The sequence below is a fragment of the Acinonyx jubatus genome, chromosome C2 (assembly GCF_027475565.1).
Source record: "Acinonyx jubatus isolate Ajub_Pintada_27869175 chromosome C2, VMU_Ajub_asm_v1.0, whole genome shotgun sequence".
NCBI classification, from domain to species: Eukaryota; Metazoa; Chordata; class Mammalia; order Carnivora; family Felidae; genus Acinonyx; species Acinonyx jubatus.
This window is the reverse complement of record NC_069384.1, coordinates 61,671,703-61,688,032: the sequence shown is the minus strand read 5'-3', so window position 1 is coordinate 61,688,032 and position 16,330 is coordinate 61,671,703. Positions and strand designations below refer to the sequence as shown.

General features: G+C 37.4%; 1 protein-coding gene across 2 annotated transcripts in view; it reads left to right on the top strand.

The window, feature by feature from the left end:
• The first annotated feature begins 275 nt into the window (after window positions 1-275).
• Window positions 276-16,330, top strand: part of LSAMP (limbic system associated membrane protein) — a 641,967-nt gene continuing 625,912 nt past the window's right edge. Inside the window, exon 1 of one of the 2 annotated variants that reach the window (XM_027060896.2) lies at window positions 276-881. In XM_027060896.2, the coding sequence (XP_026916697.1) occupies window positions 727-881 (155 nt within the window). In that variant the 5' untranslated portion in view covers window positions 276-726. The remainder of the gene's footprint in view (window positions 882-16,330) is intronic. The other variant, XM_027060893.2, reaches the window with a different exon arrangement.

Here is a 16,330-nt window from a genome sequence, read left to right as displayed (position 1 = left end):
CATTCCCTCTTCTTAAGGAAATCAGCCAGGCCTCAGATGGAGCTGTTGTCCTGACAACCTAAAGGCGCATCGGGCTTTCACCGAGGCTGGCTGCTGCTGAAGGGGGCAGTTGTGCAAAGCGAGGGGCCAGGCCGGAGGGAGGGCGGAGGGGATGACGTGGAGGGGCTGTTGAAATACGCGGGGGGCGGGGGAGGTGCGAGCAGAGGGGAGGGACTGGAGGGAGAAACAGGAAAGGGAGGAGGGGGGGTGGAGGGAGACTCCGGGCTGCTGCCGCCGCTGTGTGGGTTTCTTTACACTCGCTGGCAGGCTGGGTGCCGGCTCCCTCGCCCGCCCGCCTGGGAAAGTGGGTTAGGGAGGGCAGGAGCTCAGCTCAGACGCTGGCAAAGGAGCATCCAGCCCCGGGCAGGCCCGAGAAGAGCACTTCCTTGGGCGGCTTTCTCCTCATCTTTCCTGGAGGGGTTTATATTTGCACTCTCTCCTTTTAAATTTTGTTCCTTTGACTTCTCCCCCTTCCGCTGGGGTTTTACGAGGGCTTTGTTAAGTCTTAGAGGGTGGACACCCTGAGCCAGGCAAAGAGAGAGGGAAAGTGGCGAGGTGCTCAGACTGGCCAAGCCCGTTCCGCCCTGGCGGTTGATGAAAGCCCCGTGTTTGTAAAGCCCCCTCGGCGTGAGCAGCACGCACACACCCTCCAGAGTACGCGGGGACCTGCACCTCGGCGTGGCCACCATGGTCGGCAGAGTTCAGCCTGATCGGAAACAGTTGCCGCTGGTCCTACTGAGATTGCTCTGCCTTCTTCCCACAGGACTGCCTGTTCGCAGCGTGGATTTTAACCGAGGCACGGACAACATCACCGTGAGGCAGGGGGACACGGCCATCCTCAGGTAGGGCTTTCGGGCAACTTTTAGGCTGTGTGCGCGCGCGGGAGTGTGTGTGTGTGTGTGTGTGTGTGTGTGTGTTTCAACTCCAGCTTCTGATGTGCAGGCTTGCGTGTGTGTGTGTGAGTGTGCATGTGCATGCACACGCACCTTTTACTGCGTGGCCCAGGTATCTGCCAACAAATTTCAGAGGAATTCTGCTTCCCGTCAAGGACCAGCAATGTTGCTTAAATGTGTTTGGTTTCTCAGGACCTCAGTTCTCTTACCAAGAGAGCCTAACTTCGCCTATGGTGTTAGTGACGCTTGGGCAGTGTTCTTGCTTTTGTAATTTTAGATGCTTTGCACTTAAGAGTTTTGTTGGGGTTCCTTAACCAGGAAAGAGGAGGAGTTGAATTATGGCTCTCAGAGAGTGGTACACAGTACTGCATTCTCTGTGCTGTGTTCTGTGTATGTGTGTGTGTGTGTGTGTGAAGACTGAGAGAGACAGAGAGAGAGAGAGAGGGAGAGAGAATATGCACATCAAGGCTCTCCCTCTGCCCCAGCAGTAGTCTGGACTGGAGACTTTCTGTAAGGATCTTCTAATTGACACCGAGAGCAATAAATCAATATTAGAACTTTGGTTGGTTACTGAGCCTTTTCTGGAATGTGGATAGAAATCAACACATGAATGAAGAGAAGAAAAAGCAAAAGGAACTTGCCAAATTGCTGATATTTAAGAATTGGAGTATGAAGCACAAAGGTTAGGCAGGAATTAACCTGGTGTAAAATGGGTATTTCAGATTGATTGTTGACCTTCCAGTCCTATCTCTGTGCAGCTGTGCCAAACTCTGAAATATAATTTAGGATTGAAATTTGGCAAGGAAGAGTCCCAGTCCTTGGGAGTTTGACCCCTATAAGGGACAGCAAGCTAGAGACCCTCAAATGGAGCCTAGCCATCATTCTATTTCTAAAAAAGCATCAAGCTTCTTCTCCTATGTTTCTGTTCTCTCTGCCCCTCCTCTACCCCCTGCACATACCCCTTGTCCTTTTTCCTAGCTTTCTTAAATTTCTTTTAAGAAAGAAAGAAAGAAAGAAAGAAAGAAGACAAACAAAAACGTTTTCCTTGGAGACCCTTTAAAATCTCATTTTGTCCAAATGAAATGCCCCAGTGTCAGTCTGTCCATACAGTTAATATTGCTTGTTGTGGCAATAAAAACCAGTACACAACAGGAAATAAACCTATAATCTGTGTGCAAGGAGCTGATAGTGCATAAACCCTGGGGCATCGGGGAGCAGTTCTCCAGCAGAGCTGCCTAGAGCAGCAAAGTTTTCTTTCCATTTCTCAGAAATAAATTTGGTTGGCTGTCACAGTGTCCTGCTTTGGGATCTCCAGCCTTGTTATAGAGGAATGTGTATGTGTTGTGTGCATTGTGTTGTGTTGTGTGTGTGTGGGGGGGGGGGTTGCTGCAGATTGTAAAAACTAAGAACATCCTAATGCGTGAGTGCTGCTTTCTTCGTTTCCTGAGCATTGGATGATTATGAATCCCAGAGATCCTACTATCCAAAGCAGATTTTCCCTACCAGCTTTCCAGCCCTGCAAACCTGCCTGTGTGATTTATCCACATGGAGTCATAAGATTTATAGAGTAATTTATCTGTTTGCAAAGGGATTTGGACATGATGCAGAAGATGTTTTTTGCAAACACATGAGCATGCCATCTCAACTGCTAACATTGATACTCCCTAACGTCATTGACTCTTTACCAGGGAAGCATTCTATATAAATTTGTGCTACCCCCTGAAGGATTTGCTTTTGCTGATTATAAGACTGAATATGGGAAAAGTGAATATCCTGGATGTCTAAGTTTTTACCTAAATGTCCATGAACTTTGTTAAGTCAGCATCACCTCTATCTTAAACTATAGTTATCAAAGAGTTATCTATAGTTATCTATAGTTAACTACAGTTAAACTATAGTTATCAAAGAGTAAACATGTAAATGTTAATTCAGAGGTAAAAAGATATTCTTATATTTTCATATAAGCCTAGGCATAGAAGTCTGTGTTTTTGAGAGGCATCTTACTACCTAAATATCTGCATACGATGTCGATGTGTTTCTGTGTGTCTATGGATTAAAAGAAATGGAGTTTTTAAGTATTACACTTTAGTAGACATTATAGCATTGGAAATGGGGTGGTGAGAAATGAGAATAAATATAGAAACAGTTATTCACTGGGAAAGAGAAGATAGACAAACAGAGCATGCAGAGAAGTCACCTGTGAGAGTCAATTGCTTTTCCAGACCTCACCTAATATGCCCTCTTTTTTCTTTCTTTTGCCTTGGACAAGCCTTTTATTTCTGGGTTGGTGGAGCTCTATCAGAAGTAACTATGAAGAGAGTTTCCTTTGTTTTCTTAGGTGACCTTCTTCTCAATCTCTTTAACTGAGCCCAGTAAGCTTTATGGGTCAGTTTCCTGGTGAAGAATGGTTTTCTTGCGTTCTGTTTACAAGTCTAGCCTGGGAAAGGCTTGCTTCTACTTTATTTGTGACATTTTACTGGGAGCATGAGCTTTTAGGGGAGGAGAGGAAGGAGAACTTGATTCATTGGAAGCCACAGTAGATGTTTGGCACTGAGAAACCGAAAAGGCAATGAGAAAAAACAAAACAGAACAGAACAAAAAAAAAAACCTCTCTCAGTGAATCTGTGGCCCTGAATAATCTGAAATGGCAATAGGACACAAGGAAGGTTTGTAATTCTGGTGGTCCAGTGACAGGAGTTTGGCTGCTTGTCCCTAAAACATTTACCTTTACTGCCTTACTTCCATGAAAAAAAAAAAAACACAGTGTCTCTTTGGGGAATTGATGATCATTTTTTGTATAATTATACAAAATAGGAGATGTATGCTAGTCTTGGGGGTCTTGCTCTGTAATTTCTATCATTTGAAAAAAAAACACAATAAAAAACTATAGAATGAAGGTGACAAAACTAGGTGGAAAGAGCTATATTCTCACATAGACCTACCTAACCTTATTTTTTCCCAGATGAGAGTCTAGATTCATGAGGTCCTTTATGAGATCCTTTAAGAGCTGAAAGAAACCACACACCCTCTTTTATCTTAAAGGAATAGAATCAAAGTATCCGCAGACCAGTGGTGGCAGCAACAGTACATTGAGTTCCTTCCTAGATATTGAACCAGAAACTGCATTATTTGTCTGCACAGTAACGTGTAAGACATACCCATGGGACTTGTGAGAACATCTCAGGTATTTTTCTGAACAGAGTCCACCTGCCCCACTGTCACCCCCAACAAGTGTAAGAGTTCATCAATTACTGGACAAGTTTCTAGCACTGTTTTTTCTAACTTTCTACCCTTGTACACAGGCTCCTATAGAGATTCTCTCCCACGTTAATCTTGGTAGGTTGAAACCATGCAGCTCTCCTGATAAGCCAAAGGAAAAATGGACATAGAAAATGTTCTAATCTAGCCTTTAAAGTTGCATACTTTTAGTAACAGTAGCATATGTCTAGAAAGATAATAAAATATTTGATCCCAATATATCTATTCACAAGATAACTGTGAAAATTACATAAAAATACATATTTTGGACATATTGCATAAATGTATATATGATGAAATGCAAAGGTTTCAAACTATTGTGATTGTAAACATTTTAAATTTGAGGTATTACAGTTTTATTTATTTCATAATTCTGACCCTATTTGGTGTTTGCAAGATATTATAATGCTTTTCATGGTGATGACATTTTCCCCATTTAAATTAAATGTGCCTAATAAATGTTAACTGCAAGAAACCAAATATCTAAGTTTAATTAATTAATTTTTAATTTTTCAAAATTCTTGGTCTTTATTTCATTATTTGTTTCTGTACTAGGGGAAAAAGAGGATACAACACAAAAGATATAATTATTTGACCGTTCAATGTGAAACTTTTGTGCAAATTTCAAGGGAAAAATGGCTTCTCTTCTATAAGGCATCTGGAATGCCTACATTCACAAAGAAAGTATCAACACTCAAACATACTCCTGACACAATATGTGATTTTTCTATCACTTGAAATTCACTATTTGAAAAGAAACTTTGTGGGCATGGGTCTTTTGGGAAAACTTGTGACAATTTTGAAGTTTTCCTTCTCTGTGGCTTACTAAAGGTAATCAAAATTTATTGGTTCTTACTGATACTTTAAGAACCCTTCATTGCTCATTAAATCCTTTATCGAATATATTTGGTAAATAATAGAGTATAGCACACTACATATTGTCTAGGAATATGGCATATTAGATACATTTATTAATGTTGATATACCAGTAAATTATATTATTTGTTGTTACTTATGGACAGAGGAACAAAGTAGCTAAGTCTCATGTGACAAATGCAAATTGTGATAATTTGTGTTTCTATAAGTATGAAGCATGTAAGTATGTATTCACATAAACCCCACATATTAAGGTGATTTTTCTGTTCTATGTCATCTGTCTTTGAATAAATTATTTGTAGAGTTGTGCAGTGAACAACCAAAGGTTTCTGACTCTCCCACTAAATAAGTTGACGAGGGTTAAACATTTGTGTTTCTTAAAGCTGCTTATACATAACAGCAAACTCAGGCAAAAAGAGAATAAGTACATATTTTGCTGTAATCTTTGAAAATTCCAGGTACAGATATCTGTGACTCATGGGATAGGACATTACCTAAATGTGTGCTGGTCCCCCTTGCTGTCAGCCCCAGCACTTCTCTTTAGGGCATTACTAATGGCTTACAGCCATTTACCCTGTTTTCAGAATGTCCCCCTTGCTGGTGCTGGTCCCCCTTGCTGTCACCCCCTGCACTTCTCTTTAGGGCATTACTTATGGCTTACAGCCGTTTGCCCTGTTTTCAGAATGTCCTGCTCATTAGTGTATAAGACTCAGAAGACCTGGACTCTAATTTTGGATCCATCCTTGCATGCTTCATGACTTTGAACAAATCCCTTAAATATCTGAGCTTCAGTTTCATTTATAAAATGCTGAAACTGCCTATTTTAGTTACTCTAGGTACTGTACTGTTGTTTTAAGAAGCTCAGATGTGGTAAAGTAGGAACGTTTGTTTGATTGTAAACTCTTATGTAAGCATAAAAATATTAGTCATTTCCAACCACATTCAGCCCATTATTCTGGCTTTAGGGAGCTCTTTTGCTCAGACCAGTGTTTCTCACACTTGAAGGTATATCAGAATGTGTACCAGGAGTGCTTGTTATAACACAGATTACTTGCTTTCTACCTTCGGAGTTTCTGATTTAGTAGGTCTCTGGTAGGGTCTAAGATCTTGACGCTAATGCTTCAGGACTGGGCCACACTTTGAGAACCACTGACTCTTGCTAATACGAGTCTGTTCTGCAGATGAGCATTTTAGGTATCACATAGTCGTTTGTTAAAATCCAAAATCTCAGGTCTATCCCAAGCCTAATAAGTCAGAATCTGTATTTTAAGAAGATCCCCAAATGATTCATAAATACCTTAAACTTGGAGAAGTACTGCTTTCCATGGTTCACAACCATGGCTGCACATGACAATCAGCTGCAAACCTTCAAAAAAATATTGAAGCCACATATTCTCTTCTTCCAGAAATTTATATTTAGTTAGTTTGGGGTACAGCCTGGCATAGGTAATTTTTAAAAATGATTCCGATATGTACACAGAGTTGAGAACCACTGCTTTACTTGTTGAAGAGTCTCTTTTACAAACCATGTTTGAGGCAATACTTAATAGATATGTAGTAAAAAATTAAGGTCATGTTGTATGGCTTAGAAAATATGTCAACAGCAAAGATGTACAAATTCAATTGGGAGAGAAGAATGAGATCATCATAGATTCATTTCTTTAACACACGATCTCATAACTACAATGTCATGGAAAATGGAGTGACTTTATTTTAATATGGATCCAATTTACATAATATCTATTGAAACGGCATTAAAGTTTGGTTTCTTAAAGATGATTGTCTTGTATTCTCACATTCATTTACATTAGGCAAGACTCAAAGCAGTTCTAGTATTTTCTTTTGCAGTACTATCTCTTAGAGAAAACATAATATTTAGGCAAGGGAAATGTCTTCAGTGATAATGTATTCAAACAGGCTTAATTATGTGCACTTACACTGCCTATACATAAATATAAGATTGTGGTTACATGTTTGTGACATTCATCTCAACTTTACACGGTGACCAATCTTTAGCTAAAACGTAGGATCAAGTCTTTGTTTCACAGGTAAAGATTTTGTCAAGGATGTCATAAGTTCACAATGCTTAACACGTAGTCAGAAGACCTAGGTCGAAATAGTTTGAAATAGTTTGAGCTATTAAATGAGAATAATTGACAATTGCTTGGCCTACTACACAACCTATTTTTATGATGATCAAATGAGATAGTATGTATTGGAATGCTTTATAAGTTATGAAAAGGCATAAAATATAACCTCTTAATAAGATTATTGTCATTATATTCAGAGTAGGAAATAACCTCTACAACATTAGAAAATTCGATAAAATCAGCGTTTTGTTTTTATTTCTATGATCAAGGATGGTCATTTATGTTTGTATCACTTTTTTTTCACTTTAAAGTTACATGTATCTTAGAATATAGTTGAATTTCTTTTCAGGAGTACAGGGTGAGTGAACACTTTTTTGTAGTCACTTGTAATCACAACATCATCTCAAGTTAATTAGTCATTAACCTTCATAAAAGAAAACACATTGCTTCAGATTTTGTGAAGTACCATAGGATAAACTTGTAGAAATCTAGAGTAGGAAAGGCCTGGAGATTATGTAGTCCACTGTGTCATTTTAAAATGATTTAGGCGAGAAGAAAAATATTTCGGGGTGCCTGGCTAGCTTAGTCAATAGAACATGTGGCTCTTGAAGTAGGATTTGTGATTTCAAGCCCCATGTTGGGTTTAGAGCCTACTAAAAAAATACAGAAAAGAAAAAGAAAAATGTAGTTGGTTGCCTAAAGATTTGAGTGACTTTTAGAACTAGAATTCATGCCTCGTAATTCTCCTTCAGAGATCTTTATTCCATAGGAGCACTGAAGTTACCTTCTTGGTTTTCATGCTATCATAGGATATGCTGTTTAAAATTATGCTAGAAGTGTCTTTCCCTTTCTTTTCTTTTTCTTCTCCCCTCCTGATCCTCCCCCTCCATTCTACTTGCCTCCTCTCTATCTCTTCCTTTTTCTACGCTTCTCTTCCCTTCTTTCTATTCCTGTCTCTCATTCCTCCTCCTCCTCTCCCCTCTTGTCCCTCTCCTCTTTTCTCCTTCTAATCCCTCCAAATCAAGTCAAAGCTGAGCCTTCTATGGATAATCATTCAGCTAGTGCTGGTCAAGGAAGAATTTTTCAGTAATTGCATTACTGTTTCTATGTTCACTATCTGTCTTAACCACATAGGCTTTCTTTCTTCGCTTTCAGCATCTGTCTTATCATATTCAAAAAGGCAGTCCTGTACATGTAACTTTTTTTCTTTAAGTTTCTTTTTCCTTTTTCCTTTTTGCGTCTGGCACTCTCTCTGTTACTCAGATTTCTTATTTGAATTATTAACTCTTTTCCCCAGTACTTCGTTTGGGTTCCTTAACCCTACTACCTTATTATTGTTACTTATAACTTTCTACCTAGTTAAAGTCCCTCTTAGAGACCTTGACTAGGATGACTGTACAGTGAGACTGTGGTCCAGGCTCTACACATTGTACTTACTATAGTTTGCACTTAAAATTCTTTGAGGATGGTAGAATTTATTTTCTAATTTGTACAGAATTTACTTTGGGCTAATGATGGGGCTGATGTGGTCACTAAGAGGAACTGGACATAGATATAGACAGTCCCCTGACATGGTGGGTGCTCTGCATAGTAAGTCCTACCACAAGTACACAGGTTATTTCTTGTGTGTCAAGTTTTCATGAAGCTTTCTTAATAGGTGAGCCAAGGCAGGTCCAACATGTTACACCAGAAAAAAGGGACAGAGCACAGTAAAGGGAAAATAACAGGTCAGCAACTCTGAGTGGGCCCTGCAGGTAGGCAGGTAGGTGTCACAGGGAGTTGTGTCAGCTTATATAGAGAATTACTCACAAGGTTGAGGCTCAGAGAAGAACAGAGTCCATGGGATAAAAGCTGGCTTACACAGGGCAGAACCCTCAGTAATAAGGGACTTATACCCCAGATATATTACCAAGGTAGTGAACCTGGTCAAGGATACAAGTGAAGCTCTGTATCAAAGCTTTTGTAACTACGGGGTGACACAAAGATAAACTTCAAAGTACTGAACTCCATTGTTTAAAACTCATGCAGGATCATAAAACCTGGTCTAGTTAGGTAGGGGAAACATAGAGACAGAGGTCTGGAATGAGATTAGACCTGACACTACCTGTTTCTCCCTGACTCAGGCAACTTTGCTAGATTACATCTTTATTCTACTTAGTGCTTTCAGACCCCATGGACCTGACCTCACCTGACTATCACAAGCCGATTGTTTTCCAATATCAATCTAGAAATATCACTAGATCCTTCAAAGCCTTGTCATTATCAATAACATAAAGTCAAAGGTCCTTAGCTTGGATAACTCTCCATGCCTTGCTACCTCATTGCATCTACTAATTCGGAACCACTTACATTCTCTGTTCATGAGCACATAGTTGTGTGTACACACAGTGCTAGTTCTTACCTGTGTTCACAAACCTCTCTCTGCCTGGAACCTTCTTTTCCCTGCTCCACTTTTCCCTGCTATACTTCTTTGATAGGATACCTCCTTGTTGCTTCTTCTAGGTTGAAGGCTAGTTTTGGTGTGATCTCATTCAGGAATCTTCTCTAATTCTCTCAGATGGGGCTAAGTACTCTATTTATTATTGGTAATAGCCTCTCTGCATATATATTTTTTCTTTCCTAGCTTTATTGCGGCATAATTGATAAATAAAATTTAAGCACTTATGCTGTATAGTATGATGACTTGATATACATATACATTATGCAATGATTACTACAATCAAGTTAACTATTACATCTATCACTTCATTTAGATACCTTTCTTGTAGTGATAAAACCACCCAAGATCCACTCTCCTTGCAAGATTCATGTATAAAACACAAAATTATGAACCATCGTTACCCTGACATGCAGTAGATCTTCAGAACTTAATGATGTTATAACTGAGAGTCTACACTTTGACCAACATCTTCCCATTTCCACCACCCTCCAGCCCCTGGCAACTACCATTCTTGTTCTCTGTTTTTATGACATAGACCTTTTTCAAGATTCCCTACATAATTGAGATTGTATGGTATTTGTCTTTATTTAGCTCTTTTTCACCTAGCGTAATACCCCCCTGCCCAGATTCACCCATGTTGTTGCAAATGGAAAGATTTAAAAATTTTTATAGCTACATAATACTCTATTGTGTGTATGTGTGTACATAGAGAGATAGATATAGATGATAGATATATGATATAGATAAAAATGATATAGATGTAGATATAGATACAGATATAGATAGAGATACATCTCATGTTTTCTTTTTTGATTCATTTATCGGTGAATGTTGGGGTGTTTGTGTATCTTGGCTCTTGTGGATAATGCTGCAATGAACATGGGGGTGACGATACCTCCATCCGATACTGATTTCCTTGAGATATGTACCCAGAAGTGGAATTTCTGGGTCATGTACATACCTCAATTTAGCATGTATACACTTTAATTTTTTTTAATATTTATTTATTCTTGAGAGACAGAGAGAGAGAGAGAGGAGGTGCAGATAGAGGGAGGGAGATACAGAATACTAAGCAGGCTTCAGGCTCCAAGTTGTCAGCACAGAGCCCGATGAGGGACTCGAACTCATAAACTATGAGATCATGAACTGAGCCCAAGTTAGGCACTTAACCGACTCAGCCACCCAGGTTCCTCAGCATTTACTACATTTTAAAGTCACTCTTGTGTTACCTCAAATGTGCTATCAGTCATTCAAAGGCTGGTGTCTCATCTACTTTACCATTCCATCTGAGAGTTTAGCTTAGTACCTACAGGTGCTCAGATAAATATTTACTCACTGAATTAATCAGATAAGAGTAGTCATACTGTAAATCAAGCATATCTGAAATTGGTTTATGGAAGAGGAGACAAGTTTGAAGGAGGCAGGTACGATACAAGGGATCTTAGTGGTAAGGCCAACCACTACTGGAGAAATTATAAATGTGTGGTTGAAAAACATAAAGTAATAAAATCAGAGATGGATTATATTCTGGTCATTGGTGGGTGATAAGGGGTTTGGCTAGAAACACTTTCAACATTTCCCATTGCAGCTGTTCTTTTTAAGCACCACTTCCAAGAGAATGAGAAATGCATATAGTAGCATTTTAGGGGAACCCAAAACTTCAGACACAGGTGCCCAGACAAAGTATGCTGATAGATGAGATTCTGACAAAAAGGAGTCACTCAGTGCATGTCCAATGTCTATGAAAAGCTCAGATTCCCAGGTAGCTTACAAGAAGGGATATACTTTCTGGGAGCTACTGAGGTTTTCTCCCTCTAGAAGTGCCTGTGAACTTTGAGGGACTAAGTTGAGGATTTGGGAGTTACAGTTGGCAGGATTGTTGTGCAACAGGTGTATTCACCTCATCTGTTCTACTTTCTTAAGAAATGAGACAAGGTATAGATCACATGCGGTCATTCAACTCAACGTGATTATTTATACTGAACAATGATGTCTCTTGGGTTTTGCAGTGTTGAGCTCTCTACTGACTCCTGGAGAGATTTAAACTTGAATGTATAGTGGACTTTTTAACAATCCCAAATTCTCTCTGTATGTTTTGCTATAATGCACAAAGGCATTATTTATATGAGGTCAGAGGATAAGCCTGTAACTCTGAGGAAAATAGAACCCAGTTTCTCATACAATAATATATTACTGTGTATTCTATTATAACTTTTTTGGTGATGCATTTCTATAGTGAGTTCCTATATTTTCAAGTTATCAAGTTATTTGCCACAATTCTCTGGTAAGAACAATATAGATAAAAATGAAAGTCAACACAAAGTCATGCATGGCCAAATGTATACATGTGAAAATATTAATTGGGAGAATTACTTGGTTTCCTGATTTCTAATTTTTGTGCTTCTTCAGTTATACTTCATTCTAGCACACCTATATCAGACCTGTTTATTTTATGGGGTTTGAGTCACATATGCTTGCCAATTTGTGGTTGATCTTTTTCTTGCTTGACATAACCAAGATTGCTTTCATCTTATGCATGTTCTTGATGTAATTGTATGAGCATATCTTAAGATCAGCATTTTACATTGCAGAATCATTAACTTAGCATATGGATTTTTCTTTGACCTTCTTTCTGACTTTTGTTCTTTTGTCTATCTTTTGTGATGCTAATATGATGAACTAATATCTAATATTATCAGCACCGCAAGGAAATGCCTAAAGTCTACAGGATATTATAGATCCGATAAACTTCTAGATTGAATATAAAGGGATTCAGGTTTTAGTTTCACAAAGCCTTAACTGTAGAAAGTTGGGAATTAGCTTTTATTGTTTTAACTCTGAAATGGGTGTAATTCCTATTTGCCCTTTAAAACAAAGATGTTGGTCTGGTCTGACATTAAGTTTTTGAGTATGGTTGAATTCGTTAGAAGAAATGCATGATGTTATAAGTTGGATGGTGATATGCTCAAAAAAGAAAACAAAACGAAAACAAATAAACCTCTGACATTAGCTTATAAATGTCATGTTATAGGAAATTTGAAAATATATTTGCATTAATGCAAAATAGTATATAAAGTATTATATTAAAGATATATATACTTGTATATAAATACTAATATATAAGGTATATATATTAAAGTGTATATGATACTTGTAGAAATAAAACGACTCAAAATCTAGCTCTAGAAATAAAAGTATTTATTTATATATAATCTGTTAGGAGGTATAAAAAATGTCATAAATATACCTTATTGTGTTGTATGGATGTATTTGAATACAAGATTTAAAAAATTTGTTTCTTTTGCATATATTAATAATAATATGAGAAAGCAAAAGCATACATGTGCTATTAATATGCATAATAAATTTAGACATAAAATGAATCTGAATATTATTGTGAACTTGGGTCATAGTATTATTTAATAGGAACTCAAATTAAGTTGATGCACCAGTCATGGAGAAGTTTATTGCAGAAAACGGAATTTTCCAGGTTATCAAGGCTATGAACTGGTACAATATATAGGAAGCATTATACAATGGCTTTCTTAATTTGTTTTGATTAAGAAGTTCTATTTGTAATTAATCATTATGCAAGTGCTAAAATTATTTGCAAGAGAGGTCAGACTTAATGTTTCTTCTTTTTTTTTCCAGACTTAATATTTCTTGTTTTTATTGCATCTTGTTAATCATGCACTATAGTCCCTAAGGAGTAAAATAAGATTATATAATATTTTTTTTCCTATTTGTATTATAAGATACGCAGTAATGGTGTATTGGCTAAATGAGAAATAATTTTTTAAAATGTAATTTTCAATTAGAAATTGAAATTTCTAATTTCAATTCTCTTTTTTTTTAAATTTAATTTGAGAGAGAGAGAAAATATGCGTATGTGTAAGCAAGGGAGGGGCAGAGAAAGAGAGAGGATCCAAAGCAGGCTCCTTGCTGTCTGCCCAGAGCCCAAGGTGGGGCTTGACTTCAGAAACCCATGAGATCATGACCTGAGTGAAAATCAAGTGCCAACATGCTTCACTGACTGAGATACCTAGATGCCCCATTTTTAAAAAAAGTTTACTGACTTGTTTTCTGATCTCAATTTTAGACAAAATTTCCATTTTTCTTTTATTCTAAGTCACCTTGAGATCTTGTGATCTGTGAATAAGCATGACTCCTGAATATGGAAGACTGGCTGCTGAAGTAGAATAAGAATTTTACTTAAATTTCAATTTGTTTATCAAGTAAAATTATCATAATTATGCTTTTATACCCTTTGTAATATTAAAGACCCAAGACAAGTGAAGAAATGATTAGAGTAATATAAATAAATTCAGGTGTAAGACTCAGATGCATTATATATCCAGGGCAGAAAACAATTTGGTAGTATGATTATAGACATACTATTGCTAACATTTGAATCCCTGTCAATATAGAAACCATTTCACAGTATTAGTGACATAAAATAGTGTCCTAGTTAAAATGGGAAAATTATATTGTCAATAACAACAACACCAAAGCCCTAAGTTCTAGAACATTTTAAAAAGGAAGCAGTGACTACTGCAAACCAACATGGGTTCCCTGGGAACAATCGGTAACTGGTAAGTAGATTTCTTTAAAACTAATAAAATTCCAGGTTGATAGATCAGGGAAAAACCATTTACTCTGAGTATCTGTATTTTGATAAGTTTCTCCTGACAGATAAATGAACAAGTTATTGGTTTATAATGAGCTAGGTTTTTTTTCCTTTGATTGTGTAATCTTGCCAAAGAAATACTGATTGACAGTGGTAAAGGATTCTCTCAGTGTGTCCTTGGCCATGTTCAATATTTGGATAAAAATATGGTGAGCAAACTTGCGACCATATTTGACATAAAAATAAGAGGATAGCTTTGTGTCATATCAGTCATACCAAGTAAGGCAGAAAGATAAGAAAATTCTGGTTTTTTGACAGAATTATAATTTTAAAATGGAAGAAAGCTTATAGGGAGGCAAATTATCACTCTCAATTTAAAAGAATATTGTTCATATGTATGTGTTTATACCATACTTTATCCCACTCAAAAAAAAATAAGGAAAGGATTTGGGGTAGTTTATAATTTAAATGGAACATAATTTGAATAAACAAATAAGGTTGAATTATGTTTTTTAAGTTTATTTATTTTGAGAGAGAGACAGAGACAGAGAGAGAGAGAAAGTGAGCAAGTGCAAGTGTGGTGGAGGGCCTTAGAGAGATGGAGAGAGAAAATCCCAAGTAGGGTCAGCATGCTCAGCACAGAGCCTGATGTGGGGGCTCAATCTCACAAATATGAGATCATGACCTGAGTCAAAATCAAGAGGTGGATTCTCAATTGACTGAGCTACCCAGGCATCCCCAGGTTGAATTCTTTTATAAATGATCATTCACATAGTTTTATGGCATGATGGAAATAACACAGCTTCTGAGCCAGGAGACCTAGCTCCAAGTATTGCCTCTACCAACTTCCAGCTTTGTAAGCAAGAACAAATAAGAGACAATCACTTATCCCTGCTGGGCCTCAAGTCCTTTATTTCTAAAATGAAAATGATAATAATATCCTCTTATCTTAGATGGTTAACGTAAGAATCTAATAAGAAGGATCTGTTGTGTGTGTGTGTATGTGTGTGTGTGTGTGTGTACTCATTTGCTGTTGTACCAAATGGAATAGATTTCCTTGTAAAGAAGTAAATTTTTAGTCATCTTTGTATTTAAGCAGAGGCCTGCTAACCAAAATTAAAAATGTCATTTAAAAAAGACCATGAAACGAAAACCTTGATGTAGTAGAAGGTTGAAATGGATGATTTTTCATGTACTACCACAGAATGTTCTATCATTCTGTGATAGTCTGTGTATGTAATTTATTTTTTTGTGTGTGTTTTTTATTGGCATCCAATATCACTTTGAGTGCTTATGAAGAATTTCATTCAGAAATATATTCTCTAATAAATTTTCAGTGGGTTTTAATATTCATACCTTTACAACTTTCTACCCACTGGAGAATTTGCTAGTATGTTAAGAGAGAGGGACTATGTTTCTTTAAAATGTAAGATTTATTTAGTTCTTTCATTTTTCTTTGCAGATCAATATTAAGACATATCTGGTCTCAGAAAGATATTTTTATATTCATTCAGCTTCATCAAAATAGATAAGATTGATCAGGTTAAATGGGGCCTCATTTCTTACATTGTTCAACATGGCTCAAACTGTTAAATCATTTAGTCCCCCAAAGGTTAAAACATGATACTATCTCCCAATACATACTTCCTCTTGGCTCTCTTTCTACCCTGAGGACTTAGGTATCCTAGGCCTTGAACCACTCCAGTCCTGGGTCCGAGTCCTGAGAGGACTAAGTCACATCCCCAGCTATTTGCTCCAATAACCCTCTCTCTGCTGACTCATGCAGCATCATCAAAGATCATTTCAGGAAAATGGGAGTGGGTAGCAGTGTCCATGGACTTTATTTGCATTTGGGTAAATCTGCTATTCTTGAATTGAGGAGTGCTTTGTTTGTATCACTCCCTTACTTTTCATTTCAGCTACTTTCCCCAGAAATAATTAAGCAAGAACTTTTGAATGTCTGATTTCCTGTTCCTAAATTCAGATAGCCTCTGCTGCCACTAAATTTGAGGTCAAATAACAAATGCCATACATCAATATATATAGGTAAATCATATTTCCAACTGTTGCTGAACTAGTCTCTTTCACCAAATTCAGCGTTTTTGTT